The 26,499-nt window shown below is 35.2% G+C and overlaps 1 protein-coding gene across 2 annotated transcripts in view; it reads right to left on the reverse strand.

Moving 5' to 3' along the window:
- SNTG2 (syntrophin gamma 2) overlaps positions 1-26,499 on the reverse strand; it is a 211,107-nt gene that overhangs the window by 64,424 nt on the left and 120,184 nt on the right. For both annotated transcript variants that reach the window (XM_066545865.1, XM_066545866.1), the window contains 2 exons: positions 13,633-13,720; positions 10,534-10,625 (listed from right to left, as the gene is read on the reverse strand). In XM_066545865.1, the coding sequence (XP_066401962.1) occupies positions 10,534-10,625; positions 13,633-13,720 (180 nt within the window). The remainder of the gene's footprint in view (positions 1-10,533; positions 10,626-13,632; positions 13,721-26,499) is intronic.

Consider the following 26,499-nt stretch of genomic DNA (forward strand, 5'->3'; position numbering starts at 1 on the left):
AACATCATCTATTGTTCCCACCCTCTAAACTCTCAAGATGCAAAATACATCTAGACAATTTAAAGATAAAAATATTTTTCTTATGAACTGTTACTTTTACTTCTTTTATCAGGTTATTGAACAACCTGATAAATATTCTGTAATATTCTAGGTAATTTAAGAGCATTTGGCAGCAAAAAAAAAAAAAAAAGAGTAGGTCACATAGGCAATTTAATATTTCCATTTGAGTCCCTTACACTTCAATCAAATGCTTCAGTAGGGTATCAGCATAAAGAAAAAGTATCTCAATGCAAGAAAAAGCTAGAATTTTAGAAAATGTACATCACAGCTATTCATTAGGTTAATGAACTGAAGGGGAAAATTGGCCAACATCACTTGGTCAAAAAATCTATTAACCCCAAAGCTATGAAACTGCAGCATAGAAATATTCATGTCAAAATGCTGAACTGTTAAAACTGCTGCAAACTCCTAAAGCAAATGGGTCTTCTCCAGACAATTTCAAAGATTTGATATTTGAAAAATACACTAGAAGGAATAATTTGTTTTTTTCCCACAGTTCCAAACTACTTATATCTGCAGAAACCCTACTGCATGATCTGAACATTAATGGCCAAGAACAGCAAAAGGGTATGAAGGGGTCAAGCTAGTCTAAGTTTCAAATATGTATTTCTTATGAAGCCATACTCTAGTAACCAGTTTATGGTAGAGGATAAAGCTGGAATTACCCCTCTTCTTCTTCTTAAGGACAAAACAGGGAATATGTATGTCCGTAAGACCATTGCATCAAAACAAAATACTATCATAAAACCAGCAGCTCCTTTTGTTCTATTTAACCTATAATCTATGAACAATTCAATCTGAGACTCCTTGTTGATATATTCTCTTCAAAACACATGGATAAAAATAAGAAAATGAGAAGGAAGCAAGTAAAAAAACAAGAGAATGGGCTGTGGAAGAAGCTCAATATACTGAATGAGAGATAAAAGAACTGTTAAAAATTAGTAGATAAATGTATAGCAATGGACATGAAGAAAAACAATATTACCTTTTCCTACACTGTAATGGGATATGAACAGATGATTACAACTCAAAGTTTCGATATTGAAATTTAGATGTTGAACAGAATTGTTTTTTAACTATTAGATTAACAAAGATTCATTGGTCTGGAAAAGAAACTGCTGAGGGAATTGTATGACTGAGATATGTAAAAAAAATAAATAACAGAGAAAGGGGTTAAGAAACAGTGGTTCACTTGGCATTTTCACATAAGAAGCAGGGGTATTGATTAGCAGTAAGAGACGTAGGATAAAAACAGAGAATGAATGTGTTAGTTTATATAACAAACTGGTTCCGGAAGCATCTATGTCAGAAGTCTCCAGAGGTGCAGGAAATATTCCCTAGAAATAACTGTACATATTTCCTCTGTTCTTGCATTCTCTTGAGGGCATCTTCTGGGAACAAGCTTTTTGGCTGGATGTTTCTTTGGTCTGACCCAATGTAGTGAGCTGGCTGACCTTCAAGGCATTTCTCCACTAAACAGCTGCTGCTGCTCATCTTGAAAACTCTTCACATCTTTCCTCCAAAGCACTAAAATAGAGCTCATCTCTGTAATCACAGCTTTTATCCTCTCGATCATTTCATACCTTCAGTTTTCTGCTGAGGTCACCAACAATGTTGCCAATTAATGCCAATTTGCTTGTAACACCTGCCCATTAAGAAATGGATTGAACACAAAAACCTTGTTTTTGACAAAACAGTGAACAAGAATCAAGTTTTAATGACACATAATCACTACCTACCTGGGACAGCTGTGTACTGCTGACATGGAGGAGGGCCTGACTGAATCCCATTAGCAATCACTGACCTATGAATGACACTGTAGGCAAGTGCTTTAGGCTTTCTTAAACAATTATATAACTAGTCATTATGGTGCAACCAAAAAGTCTTCCAAGAGGTAGAATAAGTCCAGAAATGGACTAACAGGGAGATGCAATCAGACATCTCTCTATATTAAGTTTCCACTAAAAGCACAGAAAGGAAGGGAAAAGATCCCAGCTGGCTGGACACTGTCAATTTTTTCCTCTTTTTGTGCCATATAATTTGCAGAGTTTGGGAAACTCAGTTATTTTACCTTTCTTTTAAACTGTCATTGATTTTAAATCTCTGCAAGAAAAATATCATGTCATCAGAAGAAAGTCTTTCTGAACCTTCTTTAGTAATTTAATTTCCAGCTGCTGCTAGGGCCCTACCTTGAAAGCAGCCACAGTGTTATTTTAAGTTGACACAGCTTTTTCATTAAACATGGGCTTCAGGAAGGCTGAAGCTGGGTGAATTTACTTGGAATCAGAAATACTCAGGGTCATATTATTCAGCAAGATTAAGCTTGGCTTTAAATGTATTTTTAATCTCATATTACAGTGTCTGCTTTTGCAGAAAGGCAAATGATGCCCCATCTTTGGAAGTATCCAAGGTCAGGCTGAATGGGACTTTGACCAGCAATCATCCTGAGTGCTACCATGTGGCACATGCAGAACAACCAGCTGATCAGGTACAGCCAGCATGGGCTTAGGAAAGGCAGGTCCTGCTTGACCAGCCTGACCTTCTATTACAAGACTGGGTGGATGGAGAAGGCTGTGCATGTTATCTACCTGGACTTCAGTAAAGCTTTTGTTTCTGCCTCCCACAGCATTCTCTTGGAAAAGCTGGCAGCCCATGGCTTGGAGAGGTGCACCCATCACTTGCTAAAATCTGGCTGGATGGCTGGGCCCAGAGAGTGCTAGTGAATGGAGTTACATCCAGCTGGGAACCGGTCACAAGTTGGGATCCCCAGGGCTCAGTATTGTTTAACATCATTATTGGTGATCTGGAGGAGGGGATCAAGTGTACTTCCAGTCAGTTTGCAGAGGACACCAAGTGGGGTGGGAGTGTTATCTGCTGGAGGGTAGAAGGAACTGCAGAAGGATCTGGACAGACTCTATCCATTGTATGAGGTTCAACAAGGCAAAGTGCCAGATCCTCCACATGGGTCATGATGGTCCCCTGCAGTGCTACAGGCTGTGAGTCCCTGGAATGGTGGAAAACGACCAGGATGTCCTGGTTGACATGAGCCTGGGTGTGCCTGGGTGACTAAGGCCAGTGGCTGGAGAAAAGGCAGCTCTGGGGTGTCCTTATTGCTCTCTACAACTACCTGAAAGGAGGTTGTAGCCAAGTAGGGGTTGGTCTCTTCTCTCAAATAACAAGTGATAGAACAACAGGAAATGGCCTCAGTTGCACAGTTGCACCAGGAGAGGTTTAGGTTGGATATTAGGGAAAACTTCTTCACAGAAAGGTTATCAAGCATTGGAGCAGGCTTCCCAGGGAAATTATTGAGTCACTGTCCTTGGAGATGTTTAAAAGATACATAAACAGGACACCTAGAGACATGGTTTGGTGTTGGACTCGGTCATTCTTGGTTAAGCTCAGATTGGATTTGATGATCTTAGAAGTCTTCTCTAACCTAAATGTGTCTATAATTATACCATTTTATGAAATAAGAATCAAGTGTGACATCCATTAGGAAAAAATATAACTTTTTACTGATAATTTGAATTTTATCAATTTTCTGCTTTAGAGGATTTAATATTTCAAAGTACATCATTAAAGCCTTGATCCTGATCCATAAATTTATATTTCTACAGAGCACATGTAAGAGGTATGACTAATCTTCATTACTGCCTTTGTCAACACTGGTTCAAAAAGAGATTATAATGATGATGCTGTTATTTATTTCTCAAAGTAATTTTTGCTGTTTTCATTTTAGTGAACATTGCTGAGAATTTCTGAAAAGAATATAAAATATCTCTCTGTAAAATATGTATATGAAAATGGTAGCAACATTAACATATTTGATATTTATATATTGATATATTTTTATGATGTAAAAACAACTCTGTGGTTTAAATTATAGAAACATAAAACCACAGAGTATCTCAAGTTGAGGGGGTCCATAAGGATCACTCAAATCCCTGCTCCTCACAGGACTACCTAAAATTAAATCATATGACTAAGAGTGTTTTCCAGACATGCCTTAAACTCTGAAATGCTAAAATAGCTTGGCATAGCTTCATTGCCTTAAGCTATAACTGAAAACATTGGCCATTAAGTTTCAGTGGATATCATGACAATCTCTTAGATTAGAAATGCATCTTTTTGATGCCAACTGGAATGTGTTTTGCCAAAGCTCCGTTACTAAAAATGTTTCAGCATACTCAAAAAAAGAGCCTTCAATATAATATACTTTCCAAATAGATTGATTTGTCTTACACTTATTCTAAAAAAAGAGAATTAGGGTCACATAATTTCTTGCAACAACACCCAGCAACATTCAACTCACAGTGAATTCAATGTGGTCTCTCTACAGTTTTTAGTCTGGTCTGTGATTGAAATGTATGTATATATACATATATTGGCAGGTTGATTTTCTGTATATCAATGAACCTGTCTGACCTCTGTATGGCTGAGTGTTTGCTAATACTTATTACAGGGACAGACAGAAAGCAGGGGCTTTCTGTTGATCGGAGAAGAAAACATGACTGCTCCATTTAGCAATAAGAATCTCACATTAGCTCACTTTAATCATTGAACAACAAAAATACCAAATTTATAGCCAGGAGTAGAGACATGAATGAAACTCTTGTGATGCCCAGACAACAAAACAAATTATGGTGATATCTACTGTAGATAGGAGTCAGAGCTTTCAACTTGTCTCAGAATTCAGAGGGATTTAATTATGATATCAAAATACCTGTGCATCCTTTGATGCAGTATGAATTTAGAAGAGGGTCTGTATTTATTTATTTTTAATGGAATTCATAGATGCAGGTGCACAATTCTGTGACAGTTTTAAGAAGACAGTAATTATCTGGTAAAGTATGCATCACCAAATCATTTAATAGATAAAGGGTTCTATAGAGGAAACATGCTCTTTCAGGTGAAGTAACAATTTGGAGTTTTAATATGATGTCTTCAAAATTCACTGAAAGCACCTTTTAATTACACAGCTCTATCTACAATATTTTAATTGACAGATGTTTAATTAAATGGGAGGAAGGTGAAAAAGCATGTGAAAAACTCCTCCTTTCCTACCAGAGAAAATAAATACTTTTAATTATAATGTTGCATCAGATACATGATTTGAAATATAATGACTGCTCTTTAAGACATGTAATTCTTTTTAATTAATACATGAGTTTACAGACACTGAGCACCCATATATGATGTTTACATAGAGCCTGTATAGCAGTACATGCTGGGGACTTACACTGCTTTATTCACTGCAATACCTATGCATTTAAATCAATTGGATTATTATTCTACCAGTGAGGAACAAATGAAAACCCTTTCAATTATATAAATTTCTCTAGAGGTGATCTACAATGGAAATATTAATGAAAATTTCGTTACATCTGTGCTGCTAGGTGCTAATACATTATTCTTTTTTTAATGAACCAATGGCGTAAAAGCCTGAGTAAGATATTTTTAGAGAATACATATGGACTATTTGTCAGAATCTTGCACCTTTTTCTTTAATTTTTTTCCCTTGAGCTAGTATGTAATTGGTTTCTGAGTAACCTCAACAACCTTGCCTGGAACACCTTTCCAGATAAATTCTTCCTTTGGGGGTAGGGGACAGGGACGAGAGTAGTTTATATTAAATCTCAGCACAAAAAGTAGAAAGTAATTATGACTGCTCAAAAACTACAATAGCAGTCAGAAATCAAAACCTAACATTGAATGTATATAAGGAAAATAAAAGATACAATGTTGAGATCATTATAATTTTACACTATAAACGCAAGTGTACCCAAACTTCAGCTGTTAGAAACAGCTTTTGGCAGCCTTTTATATCCTCAAATGGGGCATGCTGTCCTTGCTTAGAAAAATTAGCTCAAGGTTTGGGAAACTCTTTGAATTTCACACAGTCTGCACATCCCTCAGAATAAATCTGAGCCTTGACTCTTGCTTCTCTCTCTGAGATCAGTGTCAATTTGTTGCTGGAACTTGTGGAAAGACACTGGATGTAGCTTAGAGGGAGAACTTGTTACCTCAATTTTACTGTTTTCTCTATAAGCCACATACACATGTACCTGGACTGCCAGGGTTCACCTATACTAATATCAAATTTAGAAACTTTTTCTTTTTTGCTGCTGCTGCTGAAAACTTGAAATGAGAAAAATTCATAAGAACTGTAAAAAACCATGTATTCACATGCAAGGGCTGTGTATGGTGAAAATATATATAACTAAGAACTAAAACCAGATACCTAACAAACTGGGGAATTTTTGTGCAGAAGAAATGATTAAGCTAATTGATCAAATGTTAATTTGATTAATCAAATACTGGAAGAAATAACTGCTGAAAGGATTAGCAGTGACTGTGGACATTAATAAAAGGAAAGGATGAGACTTTTAAAGATACTTTTTATTCACTTCATTAATGTCATAGTGAAAGTCCCAATCAACTCTAATCACAATTAGAAAAACAGCACTTCTGTACAGCTAAATCTAAACAAACATTTCAATCCAAAAGATTTTCCTTACAACTCTGTTGTAGTAAAGTAGGAAGGTGTTATTTAAAAGTTTTCTTCCAGCTTCTATTGCTGTGATTTCTGAGAGGTATAATCAGAAACAGAAAATCTGGATTATCGTTCACTGAGTCATTATAATCATTTCATATTTTATTAATTGAGGAAAACTTATTTGCAGTGTGTTCATCTCATTTCATAAAGGTCTTCAGCAGAGCAGAAGTCCAAACTACTGAAGTGCAGCTGGCTGTGTTTAATCTGTTTTATCTTTCTCTTCAGCCAAAAATGGAAGACATGGTGACAATTAATGAGAGTAACCATTGTGTGCCTCTATGTGAGATATTTTTGTATTTATTAAATTAATCATTTTATGAATTTACATTGCCAAATGATACACTGTGAACTGGAAGTCAGTTAAAAGTTAACTTGCTTTCATACAACATGAGAAAATAATGGATTTTCAGATCGAGAATTGGCAGAGGCAACTGAAACCATGAACACATTAAATCATTCCAAAAGAAAGGATATTGAACTGAAATTCTGAAGTTTCTCTTCTTAAAGCAAGCTACAGGATGATAAAAACTAAAGAATAAAATCAGCTTTAAGAATGGTGTGTTTATACTAAAATGGAAGACACTACAGGAATATTCAAAAAAGCAAGAGTATTGAAGCTTTCATACGTAGGACATCCATTCAATCTCAATTCAGTGTTCTGGTCATACATTCCCCGAGGGTGTCCACCTCCCCGTCTTGAATCCTCTTCCTTTTTTGCCATTTAGTGCTTGGGATTGAGTCATATAATTTTCTCACTCTGGAACTAGGACTACCATAGACATTAAAGATGTAGCATTCTACTGGTCCCATCAAGAGCTGAGCATTTGTATTTTTTTCTTTTTTAAAAGCTTGATGATGAAGTAGGCAATGACTTTTTTAAAGCAAAACTATTTAACTTAGTAGATAAAACAAAGGCATCAAAGAAAAACTATTTTAAAGCAGTTTAGAAAAATGTAAGTGCCTGTTTAGCTTAATCTAACCAACTAACCTTAATATACACTATCAAAATTAGAGTTCTCAAATTACACAAACACACAGAAAACAACAATTTACTCTGGTCTCACTTCACTTATTAGAACACCACTTTTAGACAATTCAAGGAAGGTGGATTCTCAAACAAATGAAAAAGTAGTATATTCTGCCTTTGCATTGTAACTGTCAAATTATCCCATGGTGTCTTAAACAGTAATTTCTTTTATTTACAATATTTTTCTCCACCACTAATTTCTCCAGAAAGATGGCCTGGAAGTCTAGGATATTTGGACATCTGGTAGGAGATCTCTAAAGTACTTTCTTCATTGTTTTAGAGTTAGAACTCTCCAGGAAAACAACCTGTACTCACTAGCCTTGAAACCACCTCCTTTGTATGTTTTATGTTCCCTTCTGGAAGCTTACATTGTGTTCAATAAACTACTTATAAGGTACAGATGAATGTGACTGCCACTGTCAATCCCTGTAGCATTTGTCACAGTAATCACCAAGCACAAAATAATCAGGTGTGAAGGGAGCACTTCAGCTCATTTCTCTGGGTTTCAGAGAACCCTGTTGAAGTGCTGCACTGCAAACTGCTCTGATATTACAAAAGATGTATATAAATCCTGAAGGTGGTATCACATCACATACAGCAGATTCTTCACAGCAGAGGTGACAGAGATAGGTCCAACAGGAGGCAGGACAGCACCAGAACTGAAAATGGTACAATCCTATTAGGCAGAAAGGGCCTGCTGCTAAGATGGCTAAACTACTACCTCTATGCTACAAGCCATCAAAAACGACAGCTTGGTAAAACTGGAGTAACAGTAACTCTTTGGCTCTCATTCCTGTCCTTTCCTTTACCTGGTGTGCTTTTTGGAGTAGAACTTCCACTTATAAATATAGGTGCATTGTCTATTATGGCATGGATCTGAGTGTGATTAGGAAGGTACATAAAACTGCAACACAAACTTGTAAGATGCAGTGTTCAAAGTGAGTCAGATCTCCCCTACCAGGGTGATATAAAAACGGGATTTAAATATCATTACTCTTATTAGGCAATAGCATTACAGGAAATGTCAGTTCTGCTTTTACTTTACCATAAACCTGAAAATATTTAATTGAATAGTATAGAAGTGCTCACTAGATGGTAATTGAAACACATTCATAACCACTTTTCAAGATATGATCACAGCTCAGTTACACTCACAGCTTGAGAAAAGTTTAACCATACAATGCAACATCTCAAAATCCAGTCATTCCTGCTCAAAATACATAGGGCCTTGCTTTTGAGTTTCACAATAAGATTCTAGCAATTTTTCATTTTGTTTTCTGTGAAGGGAGATCATGACTTTTACAATCTATGATGTATATTGTCCTGTTTATTCTACTTCTAGGTCATAGTGTCTATTTTATACATAGCTCTTCACATGAGTTTATGTCAGGCTTCAGAAAAATTAATTGCTGTATAAAATCAACCCAGTACCTTACTATTACAACTTTTTAAATTTTTGTTTTTCTGCTTATATTTCAGGCCTATACCCAGTCTTTTGTGTGCTATCTTGTGTGCTAACTCTAAATTATTCTGTTACAAGTCTACAAAACTTCAGCCACTTATTTATATTTTTATAATATGAGAAAGAAGTGTGCAGTTCCCACAGCAGTCATAATGGTTGTTAAAAATCATCACAACACGCTCTTTCTAGCATTTAGTAGGCACTAATTTACTAAAATGTGCTAATGCAATCACTGCCATAGCCCTTTTCTTATCATGTAAGCTCTTTGCAGAAAGGACTTTGCCTGCAGAGAACCTGGTGGACAGGCATTGCAGAATGCTGGATCCTGAGGTTTGGATTCTTTAGTAAGACAACAGTACAAGACAGTCCAAATTAATAGTCATCTGTATAACTGCAAACAAATAAACATGAAACCTTTTGTATCTATGACCATTTTGGACACCAAACACTGAGGTACAGGTATCAGCACAGAAAAGCATATTTATATTTATTTATTTATTGTACATTATGCCTTTATACTATCATAAATTAATATATTTTTAGCAGATGAAAACAAGCTTTAAGGAGTAGTATAGAGAAACAGTGGTTGAAGAAGTGCAAAGCTTGAGAGAAGTACAGTAAGCATCTGACAATTTTATTACTGTCTGAGAAGAAAAGGGAAAACAGAGGAGAAGCCTTCTGTCCATTCAGTGGGTCTTCTTTCTCTATAATTTAATATACAACTGAAAGACTAGAGCTGAGTTTTGTTAGGTGTCAAACAGGTTTTGAGCATGAAGGTCCATGTACTTGTACAGATAGTATTTACATCTTCAATCTTCATTACTAAAAGGACAGCACTCTTGCTTACTAAGACACCCTATGTTCTTTGGTGACTACCACTTTTCCTGGAGAAAAAGTTTTTTTCTTTTCTTTCCCCACAATGCTGCAATTAATTTAATCACAGTTGTTCACTGCAGAAAGAAGAACTTAATATCCTCTGGGTTAAAAAAGAGACATTTTTTCCTCTTTTATTTCTTTCTCTCACTATCTTTCCTATTAAAAAAAGTTTTCTTCAAGAATTAAACTTTACATTATTTTCTTAATTTCACCTGGATTTCAGCATCTCCAGCTGGATTAAATGAAACAGTATAATCCAACAAAGTATGACAAAAGTTTGCATGAATTCATGTCTAAATAATGATTAAATCTTACGGTGTTCACTCTTCCAAATGTCTCAGCTGTCCCAGAGTAAAAACCTAGCAGTTCATGGCCATGTGTTGTGGACTTTGTAAGTACAGAATTTTACAGTATAAGCCCTTAAAAATCCATCAGTGCAAACAACAAGAAGAACAAAGCTAAGTTAGTCTTACTATAGCATTTTGAAGCTCAAAATGGGAAAAGAACTTACAGAGCTCACACCCACCAAGCTTTTATCATTCATTTGCATACCGTGTTGGTTGAGTTTCCATTTAAATGTAAGCCACTGTCAAAGAGAGGTGATGAAGTTCCACTGCTGTGATCACTGGATGGTCCAGGGGAACCTGGAAATCAGTTCAAGAAAAATACCTGCTGATGTTAAAAATATATGTATATATCAGACAATATCTATTCCAGCTGTAAAACACAGGAAGAATATTTAATATAATTCCCCCAACCAAGACAGAAATACTACTTGTATTTCAGAAAGGCAGACACTTAAATATCCATACGCTATATTTAATGTCTAGAAACAAAAACAGTTTCTAGATGTCATCTGAGAGGGGCTGTGCTCATGGGGTCTATTTGTATGCTTAACTGTCTTCCGGATTAAGCCTTTTTTCACTGAGAATGAGATATTCAAAACAAGCAGTCCTTGTCTCATCCTTAAGTGATACTTAATCAATATCTACAAATAAACCCATGTCAAATTCTGGTTTTTTTTTGTTGGCAATAACAAAGGAGTCGAATAGATAAAAAAATGCTGTGAGAACTGTAGGTAGATATTTCCATGTTGTGACATTTTGCCATGGCATGAGATGGTGTAGGGAAGGGAGATGTATAAGAAGGGAGCAGGGGAGGCAGATGCTACTTGTGATGATGTGCTCATGGTGATGAAATGGGATGATGGGAAGAGACAGTATGATTGCAGTTAAAGTGAACACAGCACAGCACTAAATCTGCCAGCACAGCAGCTGGTCTGACTGAATGCTGGAAGGTAGGGGACCAAGTGCCTGAGCCTTCTGGGATGGCTGGAGTAGCCGAGATACTTCAGAATTATGCATGTATGCACTTAAATCCTGCCTGCAGTGTGATTTGGGAATTTCTTTATTGCATAATGCAATTGCTACTTAGCTTTCTAAATGTGTCATGATGCTTCATGACTGGAATTCCCTTTTGTGCATGGACTTGATGCAAAGCTCTTCTTGAAATGAGGTGCTATTCTCTGTAACCCATTACTATTCTCTGTAACTCCAGTTTATATATTGTATTAAATCGTAACTATTTTCTGTACTTTTATCCACCTTATTTGCTTATTTTCTCATTGCAGGAATGAATATTTATAGCAAGCCATTTACCAAAGATCACTTGACTCACAAACCTTGGTTTCAGCCTCTATTGAATGGCTACATACAACATTCTAGAGAGGTGCATGTAAGCTCTTGTGGAGGTCCAGGTTCAGGTGAAGGGTCATTTCCTAAGTTCCTTACATGTCTGATCATATCTAGGAAGTTTTTTTTTTTTTGAGCATGCTTCTATTGAGCTGCTTTCTATTTCCAGAAATGGCACTTTATGGAAGCAGTGCCATGATCTCAGGCTCCCAGACAAAGATGCTGCAGTATCTCCTGGTGAGAAAGCCAAGCTCCCCATGATGCACAAAGAGGGCACCAATATTGCTGGACCTACATGAACTACATGTGAATGTGGCAGCCAGCTTGTGTAGTGTGTACTAGGTCTTAGTGGCAAGGGTTTATGGGCTGGGATGTCTCCAGAAGTGGGAAATTGTTGGGGCTGCCCTGTGCCAGACACAGACAGATCCAGCCAGATCCCACATTACCACTGGGCCATGCAGCTGAGCTGTTAGCACCTCTGGGAAACTATTTAACAAAGGGTAAAACGCAGAAGGGCAGAGACAATAGTATGGAAAAGAGTGACACAAAAATCAAATGAACCTCAAAGTCAGTGAAGAAGCTGATGGACAATTTATTTGTCTTTGTTTCTCATTGCCTGAATCTATTTTAATAGACAATACATTTGTCTAAGTTTTCCCACATTGCCTCTGCTTTGGCCATGATGGTAATTAATAGCTAATCTCTTTTTTGTTCTATTTGTACACCACAGTCTGTTTGAGAACAGGGAGTGAGAGAGTGTCTGAATGAGAGTTTGGCTCTTAGCTAAGGTTAACCAATGACAGGCAATACAGTTCAAGTATGTGATGTCAGTCTACAAGATGAGATACAAGTTCTAGTAGCACTGTCATAGTCACAAATAAACATGCCCAACGACACAGACACTACTGGTAAGATGCTGCTAGTTTAAGCTTGGACAGTTATCCAAGGTGCAGTCAACATAATTTTAGAGTTGTCTGATGATCTAGTAGGAAAAGTAGGAAGACACCTGAAGACTCATTAAAAGAAACACTGACCGTATATTTTCCAATGAAAATGATAAGCAGTAAGCACTGAAAGAAAGGGTCTAGCATGAAATGTATAGTTCAGCTTATTAGAGGCCTGTCAAGTTGGCTTTTGACAGGTATAAAAATCTAGATTACATGACTGACACTCTTCTAATGGCAAGGTCTAAACTATGACACCTATGAGTCTGCTGAAATTAGGAAAATACAAGTATATAGTTGAGTGCAATTTAAAGAAGTAAAATCTAAATCAATCCAAAGAACAAGACACATTTCAAAACTTTTTGCTTAATTTTGAGAGAAAATAATCTGCTAAAATAAACTGGCGCAAAATTATTAATTTGATTAAATAAAGTGATTTATTATGAACACTTTTCTACTTGCAACACTGATCACAACTGTGCAATTTGAATATTTTATCTGATAACCAGAAGAGCCCCAAACTTCCACGATCTGTATCGTTCATACACTTTTTAGTATTCCTACTGTTAAACTACTCAGCTGTCTCAACATAATTCTGCTGACAAAACCAATCAAAATAGTAAAGTAATTTTTGAAATATACCTTATTAATGTTATCCATTTGTTTGGTAACTGTCCTCAAAGTAACTTTCAGTGTAAATGTATGATTCAAATGTTTGCAATTTGCTATTTTATTGTATTCAGGCAAAGCTTCTATTGAAAAACTTTCAGCTATCACCCATGACTGTACTGCATCTTAATGATTTTTTTCAGTTTTATTTTGAATAAATTATACATAAGAAGCAAGGCAGTATGCATTTGATTCTTATATGTTAAACAGTAAAGTAGACAGACAATTTTCTATTTCTTCCTGTGAAGCACTCAAGGATTGAATTTCTATTTCTGTCACTGTCAGCTTATTACAAGAATACTGCAAAGAGGAAAACAAATTACTCCCATTCACTAATTTCCTCTTACCTAATGGGAGCTTTAAAAATGATGGAGCTTCCCTGAGGTATTGAACTGTGATGGTAACTTCATCGCCAGCATTTCGCAGTAGGTGTACCTGTCAAGTGTGACAAATAACAACTACTTTAAACCAAAGAACAATCAGTCATGGAAAGCACGTTGCTTACAATGAAATCAACATTCCTGTTGATCTATAATAAACTCAGTGTAAGCATTTCTGACTTAGAATGTAGAATAGTTGAGGATCAAGCCACAGCAACAATGGAAAAGAGTAGGCAAAACCAGTAGAACAACCTGAATAAATAATTTGCTGGGCAACCTGATATTACATACCAGCTGAACACAACTTCCACTAACTGATTTTATAAAACTGACATAGGACAGTAGGGAAATATGTGTCTATGTAGATATAATACATTAATTTTGTCTGTATACAAACAGAAAGATATATGGAAGTATATTAATACATCATACACATCTTGATCTTAAGTATTTGGTTTGATTGATTTGGGTACCAAGTTAAGCACACTTTTGTGATTCAAATACAGTCTTGAGTTTTGTGTCTTTATTGTCTGTAAGCATTTGTTAACCAAAAGGGAACACACACACATGTCTAGACATGTTTTAAACCATCAGAATTCACTTTGGGGAATAGCACACTATGATATAAAGTTTTTTTTAAATGCAGAACTACAGATATTATCTCTGATGGATCTCAGTTCCTACTACAGGGCAGAGGTGTTCCTCAGTTTCATATCCATGACTCTCTGGAAACAGATATTGTGCTTGGTTTGCATGTGGCCTGTACCCACAGGGCCTGCATATCCCTGACCCAGTTTGTCAGAAATGGATGCTAGAGCTTGTGGCCTCTAATCTGAGCACAACCAGAGCATTCATCCACCAAGCAGAAAAGCAACTAACTGTAGCAAACTGACTTATATAGATGCATTTAATGGTTTAATGTGCTGGGAGGAAGCTGGTAGTTGTGTTGTTCCAGACCACTGTGTTAGCACAATGCCACATTGGCCAACATCATGAGATGCAGGATTACCTCAAACATTTTATGTTTTCCACTTGTGTACATAAAATAATGCTTACACTAGAGAGTGATGTATTCACTTACATGAAAATATCAAGCTTATGTCTGATGGAAACCAAGAACCCTTTTTCTTTTTTTCTTCCACCCCCATCTACCCCTCACTCAATCTGCTTTTAAAATATTTACTATGAAAAATACAACAGCCAGTGCTACCTACTCAACCTCAGAAATCTCAGTGTTGTGCTTTTGTGGACAACTGACTATAAGAGAACCTGAGGTCTCATTGTGGGAAAAAAACACTGTGGAGAGAAATAATATGATCACTGATTTCTGACTAAACCATTTGAAGATGGTCACAACAGGAGTAAACAAGAATGACAGTGTAGCAAATTTTGCATGCATTTTTAAGGTCATACAAAAGTATGCTAGGGCTACAAAGCAAACCAGTGTGTCCTAAATTCTAAGGTGCAAGAAAACTATGTCTCTTGAAATCCTCTGCCCCTTATTTCCTACAGAAAATTTCCTATTTCCTAGTTTAGACATTATTTATTACTCAAGAAACACTGAAGAAGATAGGTAACTTTGCTAGTCTCACTCTACTGTTACAAAGATAGGACAACCCTCTACTGTTACAAGGATATTCCCTTCCAAATTGAAAATGTCAGAAAGTATCAGGGCAGGGAGAAGTCACAGTTGGCAAAAAATACAAGATCCTGTAACCAAGTGTTGCTGTTCTTGTAATACCATTTTACTTTTCACTGCATGGTAAATCTATTAAAAATGCCAACTTTAATTTATAATAAGTACAGAAACAACAGTGTTTTGCATAATTAAATAGAAAATTTCAAACCAAACAAATTTTAACTGTTGTCCTGATACATCTAATGGGAAGAAATATAAACCAAATAAAATTAATACTGAGAAATCACTTTTTTATTCATGATTGCCTTTTAAAATAAGCTATAGAAGTGAAGTACTTTAATTTTACCTTTGGAATAACAAGAAAGAATTTTAATTTCTTAATTGAAATAAAGCTTTTGCAAACACAGAAGAACAACTATGTTTCCTCTTAATTAAGAAAGGAATATTTGCACACAAACATTTATATTTATCAAGAGAAGAGAGGAGACAGCATGACAGACATATTGCCTAATGTACTTTTGGAAGACATTAGTCAAATTTTACAAAAATAAATCCAAAAATTGTTGGAACAAAACAAGACAGTAGATTAGAATCTGTTGCAGAGTCTGAGATTTCACTTTTTATTTCAAATTATACTTTGAAAAGAAAATAACTCCAATATTAATGATTTGGTTTAAAATTTCCAAGCATCACTAGTCTCTTAAAAGATATTCACACTGTATCATACTCTCTGAAGCTGCTTAGTATGCTTTGGGTAGTGCCTGAAGAGGTCAGAGTGTTGAACCACACACATACTAACAGAACTAAATCAATTTCAGTGATCACAAGAAGGTCTTAACAGTCAGAAGGTCACTAAATAATGCACTGCTCTGTGATGCTGAAGCTTTTGCAAAAGTCCACTAAGTCCAAAAAAGACAAATCCAGTATCTTTGAAGTAACATTCACTGCTACACTGTTGTAGTAAAATTATTAAAAGAGAATTTCAGAAGGGAGTGAGTTTTGACGTTTTTTAAAGGTTGATTAAATGCATTTAGTGCAGCTGACTCTGTGTGTGTGTGTGTGTTCATGCACTTGTGTTCATGTGTATAAAGGAAAAAAGGGCTTCAGCTGAAATGCTTGCTTTTCATGCTGGCTCCAGTTTGCAGGCTTTGCTTATCTCTAAGAACATTTATCAGCCCAGCGTTTATTACGCTTCTTTTTCTCACATGCATTTCTCAGGAACAGAACAGAGAAAATGTTACAAATATAAATAGGAGATTCTATATCTCAACTAACTACAGCACAGAGTCTGTAGAGAAAAATATTACTCATATTTTAGAAAAACCTAATGACCTTTGTCATCTCATTTTTACTGTCAACACCCAGTTAAGGGAAATTCTATATATTTCTATGCAGACAAGCCAATGGCACAACGCAAAGCTGCTGGCACTCTTTTTAAATTCTGGTTCTTTGTGTTTACTGTGATTTGATCTAAATCTTCAAACATATCTGAACACTAATAGTCACACTGCTCAGAGATTTAGAAAAGTTTTTGGCTGTTTGAAACAGGTTCTGTTTTATTAAGAACAGCACTTAAAATTGAAAATGAGAATGTTTTTGATGAATTATTTCACCCATATGGCCCCTTAGCCAATATCTATTCTGAGTGCAGAAGTCAAATCATTTCACTGTGGCCATTTAAGAGATTCAACTCTAAAGTATTTGCTAATATATTTTCTAGAAATCAGTAAAGATCTTAGGATACAAAGAAATCCTCATTCACAGATATGTATCTCTAAATACAAAGAATCTGGATGATAACCTTACACTTTAAACATAGGAAGTTGGATGAAATTAATGTTATCTTGCATGCCTTGAAGAATATTTAGGTACATATATCGGACTAAAAGTCTGAAGCAAAAATTCTGAAGCAGAGGGATGTGAACCACCTGATGAATGCCTGAGCTTGAGGTACAAGCATTTCCCAAATAAAACACTTGAAATTCACACAAAGTGCAAGTCTTGGACTTGAAAAGTATCTGGGTGGAAGGTTATCTACAAGCCTGCAACAGAGCAGGCAAAAAACTGAGATGTGGTAAAATATATGAAGAATTAGACCATAACATATCATAGTAAAATAAAACAAAACAAAACAAGCCCCAAATGAAATATAGAAAACTAAAAGTTTTAAAAAATTCTTCACTTTTCAGACAGAACAATAATATTTAACACTTTAAATGCCTCCTAAGCAAAAGTATACTTTGAGGCACTTTAGGAAACTTGGTAATTTCAGCTTAAAGCATACATAAGCACAGTATTGTGCTTATCTGTCTATGAGTAGTCAAGGGAGATGTGTGACAAACAGATACCTTGCAGTACAAGGTAGATTTTAAAATTATAGTAGACACAAAATGGTTTTAAAAATAGTTTTTAAAATTAAGATTGGATTGCAATACATATTGGAAAACAATGAAGCAGAATTAAATTAGTTCAAGAAACAATGATTTCTTGATATTTGTCTCTTTTCCAATAGTCAAATATGGAATGGTTTCAAATAAATATTTTGGATTCTTCTTTTCCTTAGCATTGCACTATTCAATGAGCAATAATCTCTTTCTAAATGCTTAACTGGCTAATACAAAGCAAGCCTTTGTGTGTGAACAATTCATACAAATATGCTAGGAAAAATGGCAGTCAATGTAGCCTTTGGAAATTTTCACAGATTTAAACTAAACTGCAACTACTTAGTTTACTCTTTTCTTAATCCTAAATTCTAAATTAAGTAATTTCATTACTTAAACTTCTTAGTTTACTAATTTCTAACTTTTCTCTAATTTCTGCCTATAAATATAATAAAATATATTTTACAGATAGCTTCAGTATCAATTTAAACAAATAATGCTGCTTCTGTGTGATATAAATACCAGGCATTATGAACAAAAAATAAATAATTTCAATTTTATTTTCATTATTCTGTACATATTTTTCTATTTAATTACACATTCTAGTGTGTAATTAGTATTGTGTAAACAATGCTTGCAAAACTGTCTGGAAGATCAAAGGTGTTGTTACATGCTGTGCATTGGAAAATAAATTTTGTGTCAACTTGGCTGTTCCCTGAAGCAATACAAGTTTAAAGAAATTTGCTTAAGGATAACTATTACCTGAAACATGGAGACCCATTCCTGAGAAAGTAACATTTTCAAAAAATTCCAAGAATATCAGAGCATTATGGGGACTTCTCTCAGGAAATGAAGGTCAGTCTCAACTGTGATCAGTGTGCTATAAACAAAAGGGGTTCAAAACCACAGAACTCAAATTAAAGAACAAACAGTATGTTTTACTGCTTATCTACTGTTTTGCTTTACTTCTAAAAAGAAAGAATTGTCTCAGGTATCAAAAACTCACGACAGAGAGATACACATATCTGACTACATGTGATTGCAAACACATATGGTAAAGTGGAATCAGTACCCATAGAATTGCGAACATTTCTGTCACAAAAACCCATTTCTGCAGTCCTTTTCAAGCAAAGAAAATGGAACAACCTAACCCTGCAGGTTCAGAATCTTCAACTATATATAGAAATTTTTCTAGATGATAGTTAAATGGTTGAGTTTATACAAACTCAAAGGAGCACAGATTGAGCTAAAAAGACTAAATGCAGGTTTTCATGTAGCCATTACTTTCCAATTTTCTTTGTTGTTTGCTTGTATCTGTAACACCTGCACAGCTCTCAGAAACAGATTTTATCTGACCTGAAGTTTCTGAGGAGAGAGGTATCCACCAAAAACCCCTGCCATCATTTAATGGCAATGGTACAAAATGATGATAAAGGTAACTCCAGCTGAAGAATTGGCAAGACTTAATAAAGGCTGTCTTGTGCTATCAAATGTAAAAACAAAACCAGAAGGTTTTGAAGTTGTCAAACCCAGCAGGTCATATGCTGTATTCTCTGAATTCCTAACAATTTGGACATTTCTTCCTTTTCTCACGACAAACTTTTCCACAATGATCCCTTTGATCTAGGTCTTCTAGCCTACTCTAGAGTTAATACAGGATTAAAGGTAGGAAGCACCGAGAAGTGCTTTTGTTGCCTACACATTAACTGATGAAGTACAAGCTAGAAGACCCATGGAGTGGTCAGTCTAACGGAGTGCCCTGCAGTTTGAATCAGCCACAGAATTATTTATAATCACTCATATGTTCATCCTTTCAGAGTTAAAGAACAGAGGCACCTAGAACACAAAAACATTTCTCCTTTACTAAACTCCCTACTTGTAGAGAATAGATTGTGGGAGAATAGAAATGGGGCTATGGCAGAGCCATACCTAATGGGGTGCAGCTGTATAAGACATGCATTAAAGAAGAAGTGTGGAAAGCTGATGTGTATTGACCCATCACAAAAGAGTAAAAGAGCATGCCGGTGCTATGCATGTGAGAAAAGAGGTATAAAAAGTGGTATGGGGGAACAATAAAGGGCTGATGCTTGCCACCATTTTCGGTGTCAGTTGTGTGTCCACTGCCACCTTACAGCATGTAGGTGAACGTAAAAGAATAAGAGGAATATCTACGGATAAAGTTCAGCACTCTTTCATAGTAGTAGTACCCCTCTATGCTAGTCCTTAATGCTTTTGTTTCCCCAATTCCACAGACATGAAAGTACTACTATCACCATAAACCTGCAGATCATCTGCACTATTCAGCACACATCAGAGAGAAATCTTTTTTAGGAAAAGTCCTGTACCAGAAACTTCTTTAAACTGTCTCAGGACTGTAGTCCTGAGAATGATTATAGACCTGTTAATGATTCCTTGTACTTTTGCTACTGTATAGACTTATATTTATTCAGCATAGACCACCATAAAATATAGTTTTTTATTCAATACTAAAAATTTCCTTCACTGGGAAAATAACATGCTATTTGATAAGGGGAATAGCATTCAAATCCCACTGGCATGTTACAATCTCCTGAATTGGTTTCTCTTCCCTCAGAGTACTAATTACAGTCAGAGCCATAACTGTTTAAATACAGGGCTATACTTTTTCTACTAGACATTTTTATATTAGACTTTTTGATGCCTAATATCATATCAGACAGAAAAAAGAAACCCCACCAAAAAACCCTTTTGATTTCCTAATCCAATCCTTTAATACTTTTGATGAAGTGTGCTAGAATATTTGGCCTTTGAAGTGTATGAATACACTTCTGCTCTATGAAGTTCTCTCTTCTGTTGTCTGCTCTCTACAATAAGGAACAAGCATAGGTGCTATTATTCATCCTCAAGCCAGCAGCTAAACAAATGAGTCTGAAATATTAGTGATACCTATAAGATCTATTCACTTATTTAGATCACAATCCTATTAAGTCAGTAACTTTTTGAAGAGAAATAGTATTTATATACAATATATACTGTGATCTCAAAGGAGTTAATCCGTCCTGTGATCAGAAATATACCAATTTTATTAATGGGTTAATTTTATGTGGTTGTAAGGCCTCTATATAACTTATATTTCCCTTTACATTAAAAAAAAAACAACTTAAAAACCACAAAATAACTGAGTTTCACTGATGTAAACATAATCTTTCACAAACATTTATTTAATTAATCTTTTTGGAATCACCAGGGTGCACACTAACTCTTTATTAGCCTGCAGCTATGTTATGTTGATAACATTGAGCTAGAGCACTTCAAAATTCTCTACATCTTGATGAAATACTGAAGGTCACCTAATATAAGGCAGTAAATAAATGAAAAGCAGAAAACACTGTTTAGATAGGAAAAGGAAGGTGTAAAAGAGAAATGAGATGGAGGTGATACTGCTTAAGTTAGTTTAGCCAGAGTGGAAACTGAGCAGAGTGACTAAAAGGAAGAGATGGACTACTTTGGGCACAGGAATAAGGATCAAAGAAAGCAGGAGTCTTCATACTAATTATCAAGGATAACAAGAGACATAATACAATGTTGTTCATGAAGCTATGAAGTAGCTTTTTCTTTTCCTACCAGCCCTTTCAAAGACAATTCCCCCCATCGCCCCCACCCTCCCCACTGATTTACCCACAGATAGCTTACACCCATTTGTTGTTATTCCAAGTCCCTTTTTTGTTCACGTATTTAACCTACCTCTATGGTACTCAGTTTTGTACAGCTGGGAGGTGGAGGAGGAGATGGAAGAAAGTGCCCCTCTACTTATGAATAAAGTGGCTGATATAATTTCTCATAAATCTTTTGTATGCCTTTCAACATTTGTTAAAGAAATAAATAGAAATTTAAAAGGGTTAAAAGAAACATCTTTAAAAAAAAATTAAATATCTTAACTCCTTGTACCCTTAGAAATTACTTAAAATTGTAGCTGTCCAGCCACACTGTTGTGCTTTACCTAAGTGGTACATTTTGCATCCATAGCTTAGCAAACATTACAATGCTTCCTAAAGCTCCTTTGTGTGAGGTACCAGAATTCTTCCATCAGTTTTCATTATAGTAATTCTGCTTTTGTGCTCAAAGATTATGCACATTGGAAATGCTCATAATGCCAGAGTACTTGCTGCTTCTCTAATGTAGGAAATTAAGTTCCTGTGCAATGATGGAGGTAAAATAGCAGTGCTGAAATATTAACTACTTAATGTAAATACTTCCTTAACATATCTAGAGCTTGAAATAAAGTTGATTTCCACAATTACATTACAAAAGTTGCATAATATTCTGAGGTGTACATTTTACACAGGTACTTACGTTACTCCAATTAAAAAAAAAATCTTTCTCTGAAATTTTGCTATCTCCTACTAAAGCACAGTAAGGGGGCAAATGGATGCAAATTTAAATGGCAAAATCATGTTTTAAAGCATGTGAGTTTTATCATTTGCATGTGAAAGGCATTGGAGTCCAAAAGTATCCTATAACTTGTTTCTTAGTGAGAAATGTTGCCAGATGCATTCAGCAAGGAGATAAGCACACTTCTTAGAGCATCTGGAAACAATGAGGATGAATTGTACATTCCACAAAGTTGTAAAGTTGTATTATAATTTGATGATTTTATGTAGCTTTATCTTTATGCGGTGGTGGGACACAGAATACTTATGGGAAATTAGCGCCTGGAAAAAGGAAATTAAATTTAGATAGGTTTCATCCAAGCAAGGTGAAAAACTTTTTAAAATTATTTATCTCACCGTCATGATAAGTCCTTTTCTGCTGTGACTAAATCTCCATGTAAGTAGCTCAGGAAAATTCTATGGGGAAACTGAAAGAAAACTATGTCCAGCAAATATCACATATTAACCTTTTTGCTATTGATGTTTATTTCTGCCCACCTACATAGCAGCAGCAAATTTTCTGAAGTACATAGTACTTAATGAAAGTGACTACACTAAACTCAATAAATGCTGCTCAATAAAAGTTTGTTCATTTCTCCCAGTTCCTGCCTCAGGTCTGATGCATGCAACTGTCCTGAGGATATATACTCAGTATAAACAGGTATTTGCTGTCCACATTATAGATGACTAAAGCATTCTTTTAGAACTGATTGAGGCAATGACAAATGAACAATGAGAACTACTACTAAGATAAAGTTAAGAAAGTAAAATATTCAAAAGATTGATAACTTTTCTTTGGTGTGTCTGTAGTCCTATAAATATATAACAATGCATTAACTAAACATAAACTTCATGAATTTTTCATGTGTAAAGAGCTTCTCAGTGAAAACCAACCTATAGAAATTATGCAGTTTCTTGAACAGCTGTGTGTCAAAACTGCATTGTGCTTGAAAGTAACCTACAAACAGTTCCAATTCTATATGCTCACACTGGCTGATACCAAATAAAAGTCTCCTAATAATAAAGAAAGCAAGGGGTCGGTCTGAGATCATTTCAGCAAGCTCCCTGTTAATAATACTTCTAGGTGATGGATTCTACCTATGATGTTTCTGTTCACACGTCTTTAGGTAACTGGAGACACTCTCATAGTCTGGAGCACATCAAAACCTTAAGCCACTCAAGGTATGCTAACTCCACACCCCAAATTGTCCATTTAAAGAAAATGATAAAAGCACCATATTGAGAAGACAATATGTGTAATCAAAAACAAGTGAAAGTTTCTTACACAGAAACTAGTCATAGAAAAATTGATATGTAGAACCCTCTAAAGGTCTTTTTGAATACCTAATGACAATGTAGGTCAGTGTTGGAAATTAGCTAGAGGGAGAAAAGTTTAAGATGCTAAAGGTTTTGGCTTAAACTCTAAGCAGAAATAGTTTATTATAATCTAAACCATCTGAAAAACCAAAAGCAATCTAGCCAATCTAAAAGTAAACTCTGGAAATTACTGAGAAAATGTGAGAGCCATGCAGTTGAAGAAAGAAATCAAACGGTTTCATGACATGCAGAGGAACCACACAATCTTCACATGAGGTGAAAAAAACTCAGTTACTGGTTCTTCTGGATCTGGTAGAATTACCCTTCCAATATTAATAGAGTATTTCTTTTATGCTGAGAAAACAAAAAAATTGCAGTACAAAGGACAAACTATTCAAGTAAATCATGCAGAGCATTGCTAAAAGTACTGTGAAGTTTCAATATTACCATTAAGATAGACTTCCAAGAAATGAAGCATACACAGTTTGTCTACACAGAAAAATAGTAATTTTTCCTTCATTTCATATCCATTTTATACTTGTACTTGAATTACACTCTTCATTTTTTACTTATTAACATCTTTTCTGTTGGATGAAAAATCATGTTCAAACCAAAAAGCACCCCACAGGAAAAACTTCAGAAAATCAAGGAGTAATTTGAAATTAAAAGTCAGTCTAGGGTCAGAAATATGTGTAGGTCAGTAAGGGCATCTATATATGTTAGTGTAGCAACTACCTGGGCAATCTAGCTAAAAGATTTCCTTGCATTTGATCTGTATTGCTGACTATCTCTAAATGTCATAAAGCTGTTGCCTCAAATATTAATGAATTACATATTCCAATATTAACATGTGGTTTAATCAACAGAGCATAACACTGCAATTTTCACATAGTAAATACATATCTTAATTTGTTTGAAGATTAATTATTGCAATAAATCAATAAAATCTACTTATTAATAAAGTCATATTAGTAAGATATTATTACACAGTAACATTTGTAAATAAAAAAATATTTTTGCTACTTCTCAAGCATCTACCTGAAAAGCTAGTTTATAATTATTTTTATATAATTATAATTTATATATAATTATTTCATAATTATTTTAATAATCTATCACTCTATGTTTTTAATTATTTTATTAGTTTTGATGTATTTGTTGAATAGTTAACCATTATGTGCCTATTCTAGTTATGTATTCTCCTCTGTTTTTCTATTTGATCTCTTTTTTTCTGATATTATATGGATAAAATTCATAATCTGTGCTCCACCATTTGGAACTGAATTCCAGAAGAACATGCAGAGAACTTCAATTCCAAAATAGCTAATTCACAAATGAAAATAAAATCTCAGTATCTCAATGAAGATAAACAATTTTCAGGTTAAATCCTTGTATCTCAATTAAGCAGCCTAATGAAGAACATGTTCATCACTGCCAGCCAGACATGCCAATGACACATTAAATAGCACTACAGTAAACATCTGAACTTGTGGCATTCACATTCTCTCAACAGAGAGACACATAATTTTCTCTCTCTCTGGGTTTTTCCTGGAGATGCACAGAGAGAAGAAAACAATTCTTATCTCTACTTGCTGCTACTGTTGTTTTGCACATGTGGAATATGTTATGGAGATTGTTTACTGAGAGTGAGTTCTTAATTGGATTCTGGTGATGGTTATTTATATTAATTGGCCTATTAGGTCCAAGCTGTGTCCTGGCTGCCTCAGACAGTCACAGGTTTTCCTTTAGTATTCTTTTAGTATCTCTTTAGTATAGTATCTCTTTAATATAGTATAGTATTAATGTAATATAATATAGTTTTAATAAAGCAATTGTTCAGCATTCTCATCAATGGAGTCAGATGCCAATCATTCCCAGACACTGGGGTCGCCCTGAATTTGAGATGAAGTATTAAATATTTTTAAAAAATTAATTACTATCAACTAAAATCTGTTCAAATTCTGAAAATCTAAAATTATCCTACTGAACAGATTCTCTGTTTTAATGGAGAATTATTTAGCAATGTCCTTCGGTGAGAATATTCATTAATAAAAAGAAAAAAATGTTTCCAAGTACTTTCCTGGATCACTGGGCAAAATTCCAAAGAGATTAACATTTGTGAGGAATACTAAAAATGTGTCAAACATACTAATACTATGAAATACATGAATAAGATATAGTAGGAAAAAAATAACATGCAACATCTAATTTTCCATTTTTGTATAACTAAACACCCTCTCCTGCATTTTCTAGTTAATGGAAATAATCAGTTTATTAATCCTTGAAATAGGATTAATTTAATACAAAATTATGTTTGAACTAATCATAGATTCATATAAAACAGTCTTCATGAGAGATTATGTAGAACCCTGTCCAATTCCCCTTTGAAAGGCAACAGAGATGGTTTTTCATCACATTTCCTACAATTTGCTTATGGTGGAAACAAGCAGGTACTTCTAGTACATTTCAGCAGAGGGCAATGCTTACCTTGGGGACTCACAAAAATCTTTCTGAATCTTATTTTTCTCTTTCACTAAGAACAGGGAGAGAAAAGTACTCAGACTCACACCACAAAATGCCAAGAAGTCTGCTCAGCTCTGTGATTATCAGGTAGGCCAAGGAGATGCTCAAAGGGCTGGAACATCTCTCCTATGATGACAGGCTTTGGGAGTTGGGGTTTTTCAGCCTGGAGAAGAGAAAACTCAGGGGAGACCTTCCAGACCCTAAAGGGGGCTACTAGAGAAGAGGGACTTTTTACAAGAGAATGTAGTGATAGTTCAAGGGAGAATAGTTTTAAACTCAAGAAGAGGAGGTTTGGAGTAGATATTAGGAAGAAATTCTTTACTGTGGAGATGGTGAGGCACTGGAGCAGGTTGTCAGAGAAACTGAAGATGTCCCATCCCTGAAGTGTTCAAGGCCAGGCTGGATGGGACTTCAAGCAACCTGGTGTAATGGAAGGTGTTCCTGCCCATGGCAGGGGTGTTGGAAGTAGATGATCTTCAAGATCCCTTCAAAACAAGCCATTTTCTGACTCTATGAATCTTAAAAATTCTGTTGAATCAGAAAACTTCAACCTCATGTTTCATTT

Source organism: Molothrus aeneus, chromosome 3 (genome assembly GCF_037042795.1).
Source record: "Molothrus aeneus isolate 106 chromosome 3, BPBGC_Maene_1.0, whole genome shotgun sequence".
NCBI lineage: Eukaryota > Metazoa > Chordata > Aves > Passeriformes > Icteridae > Molothrus > Molothrus aeneus.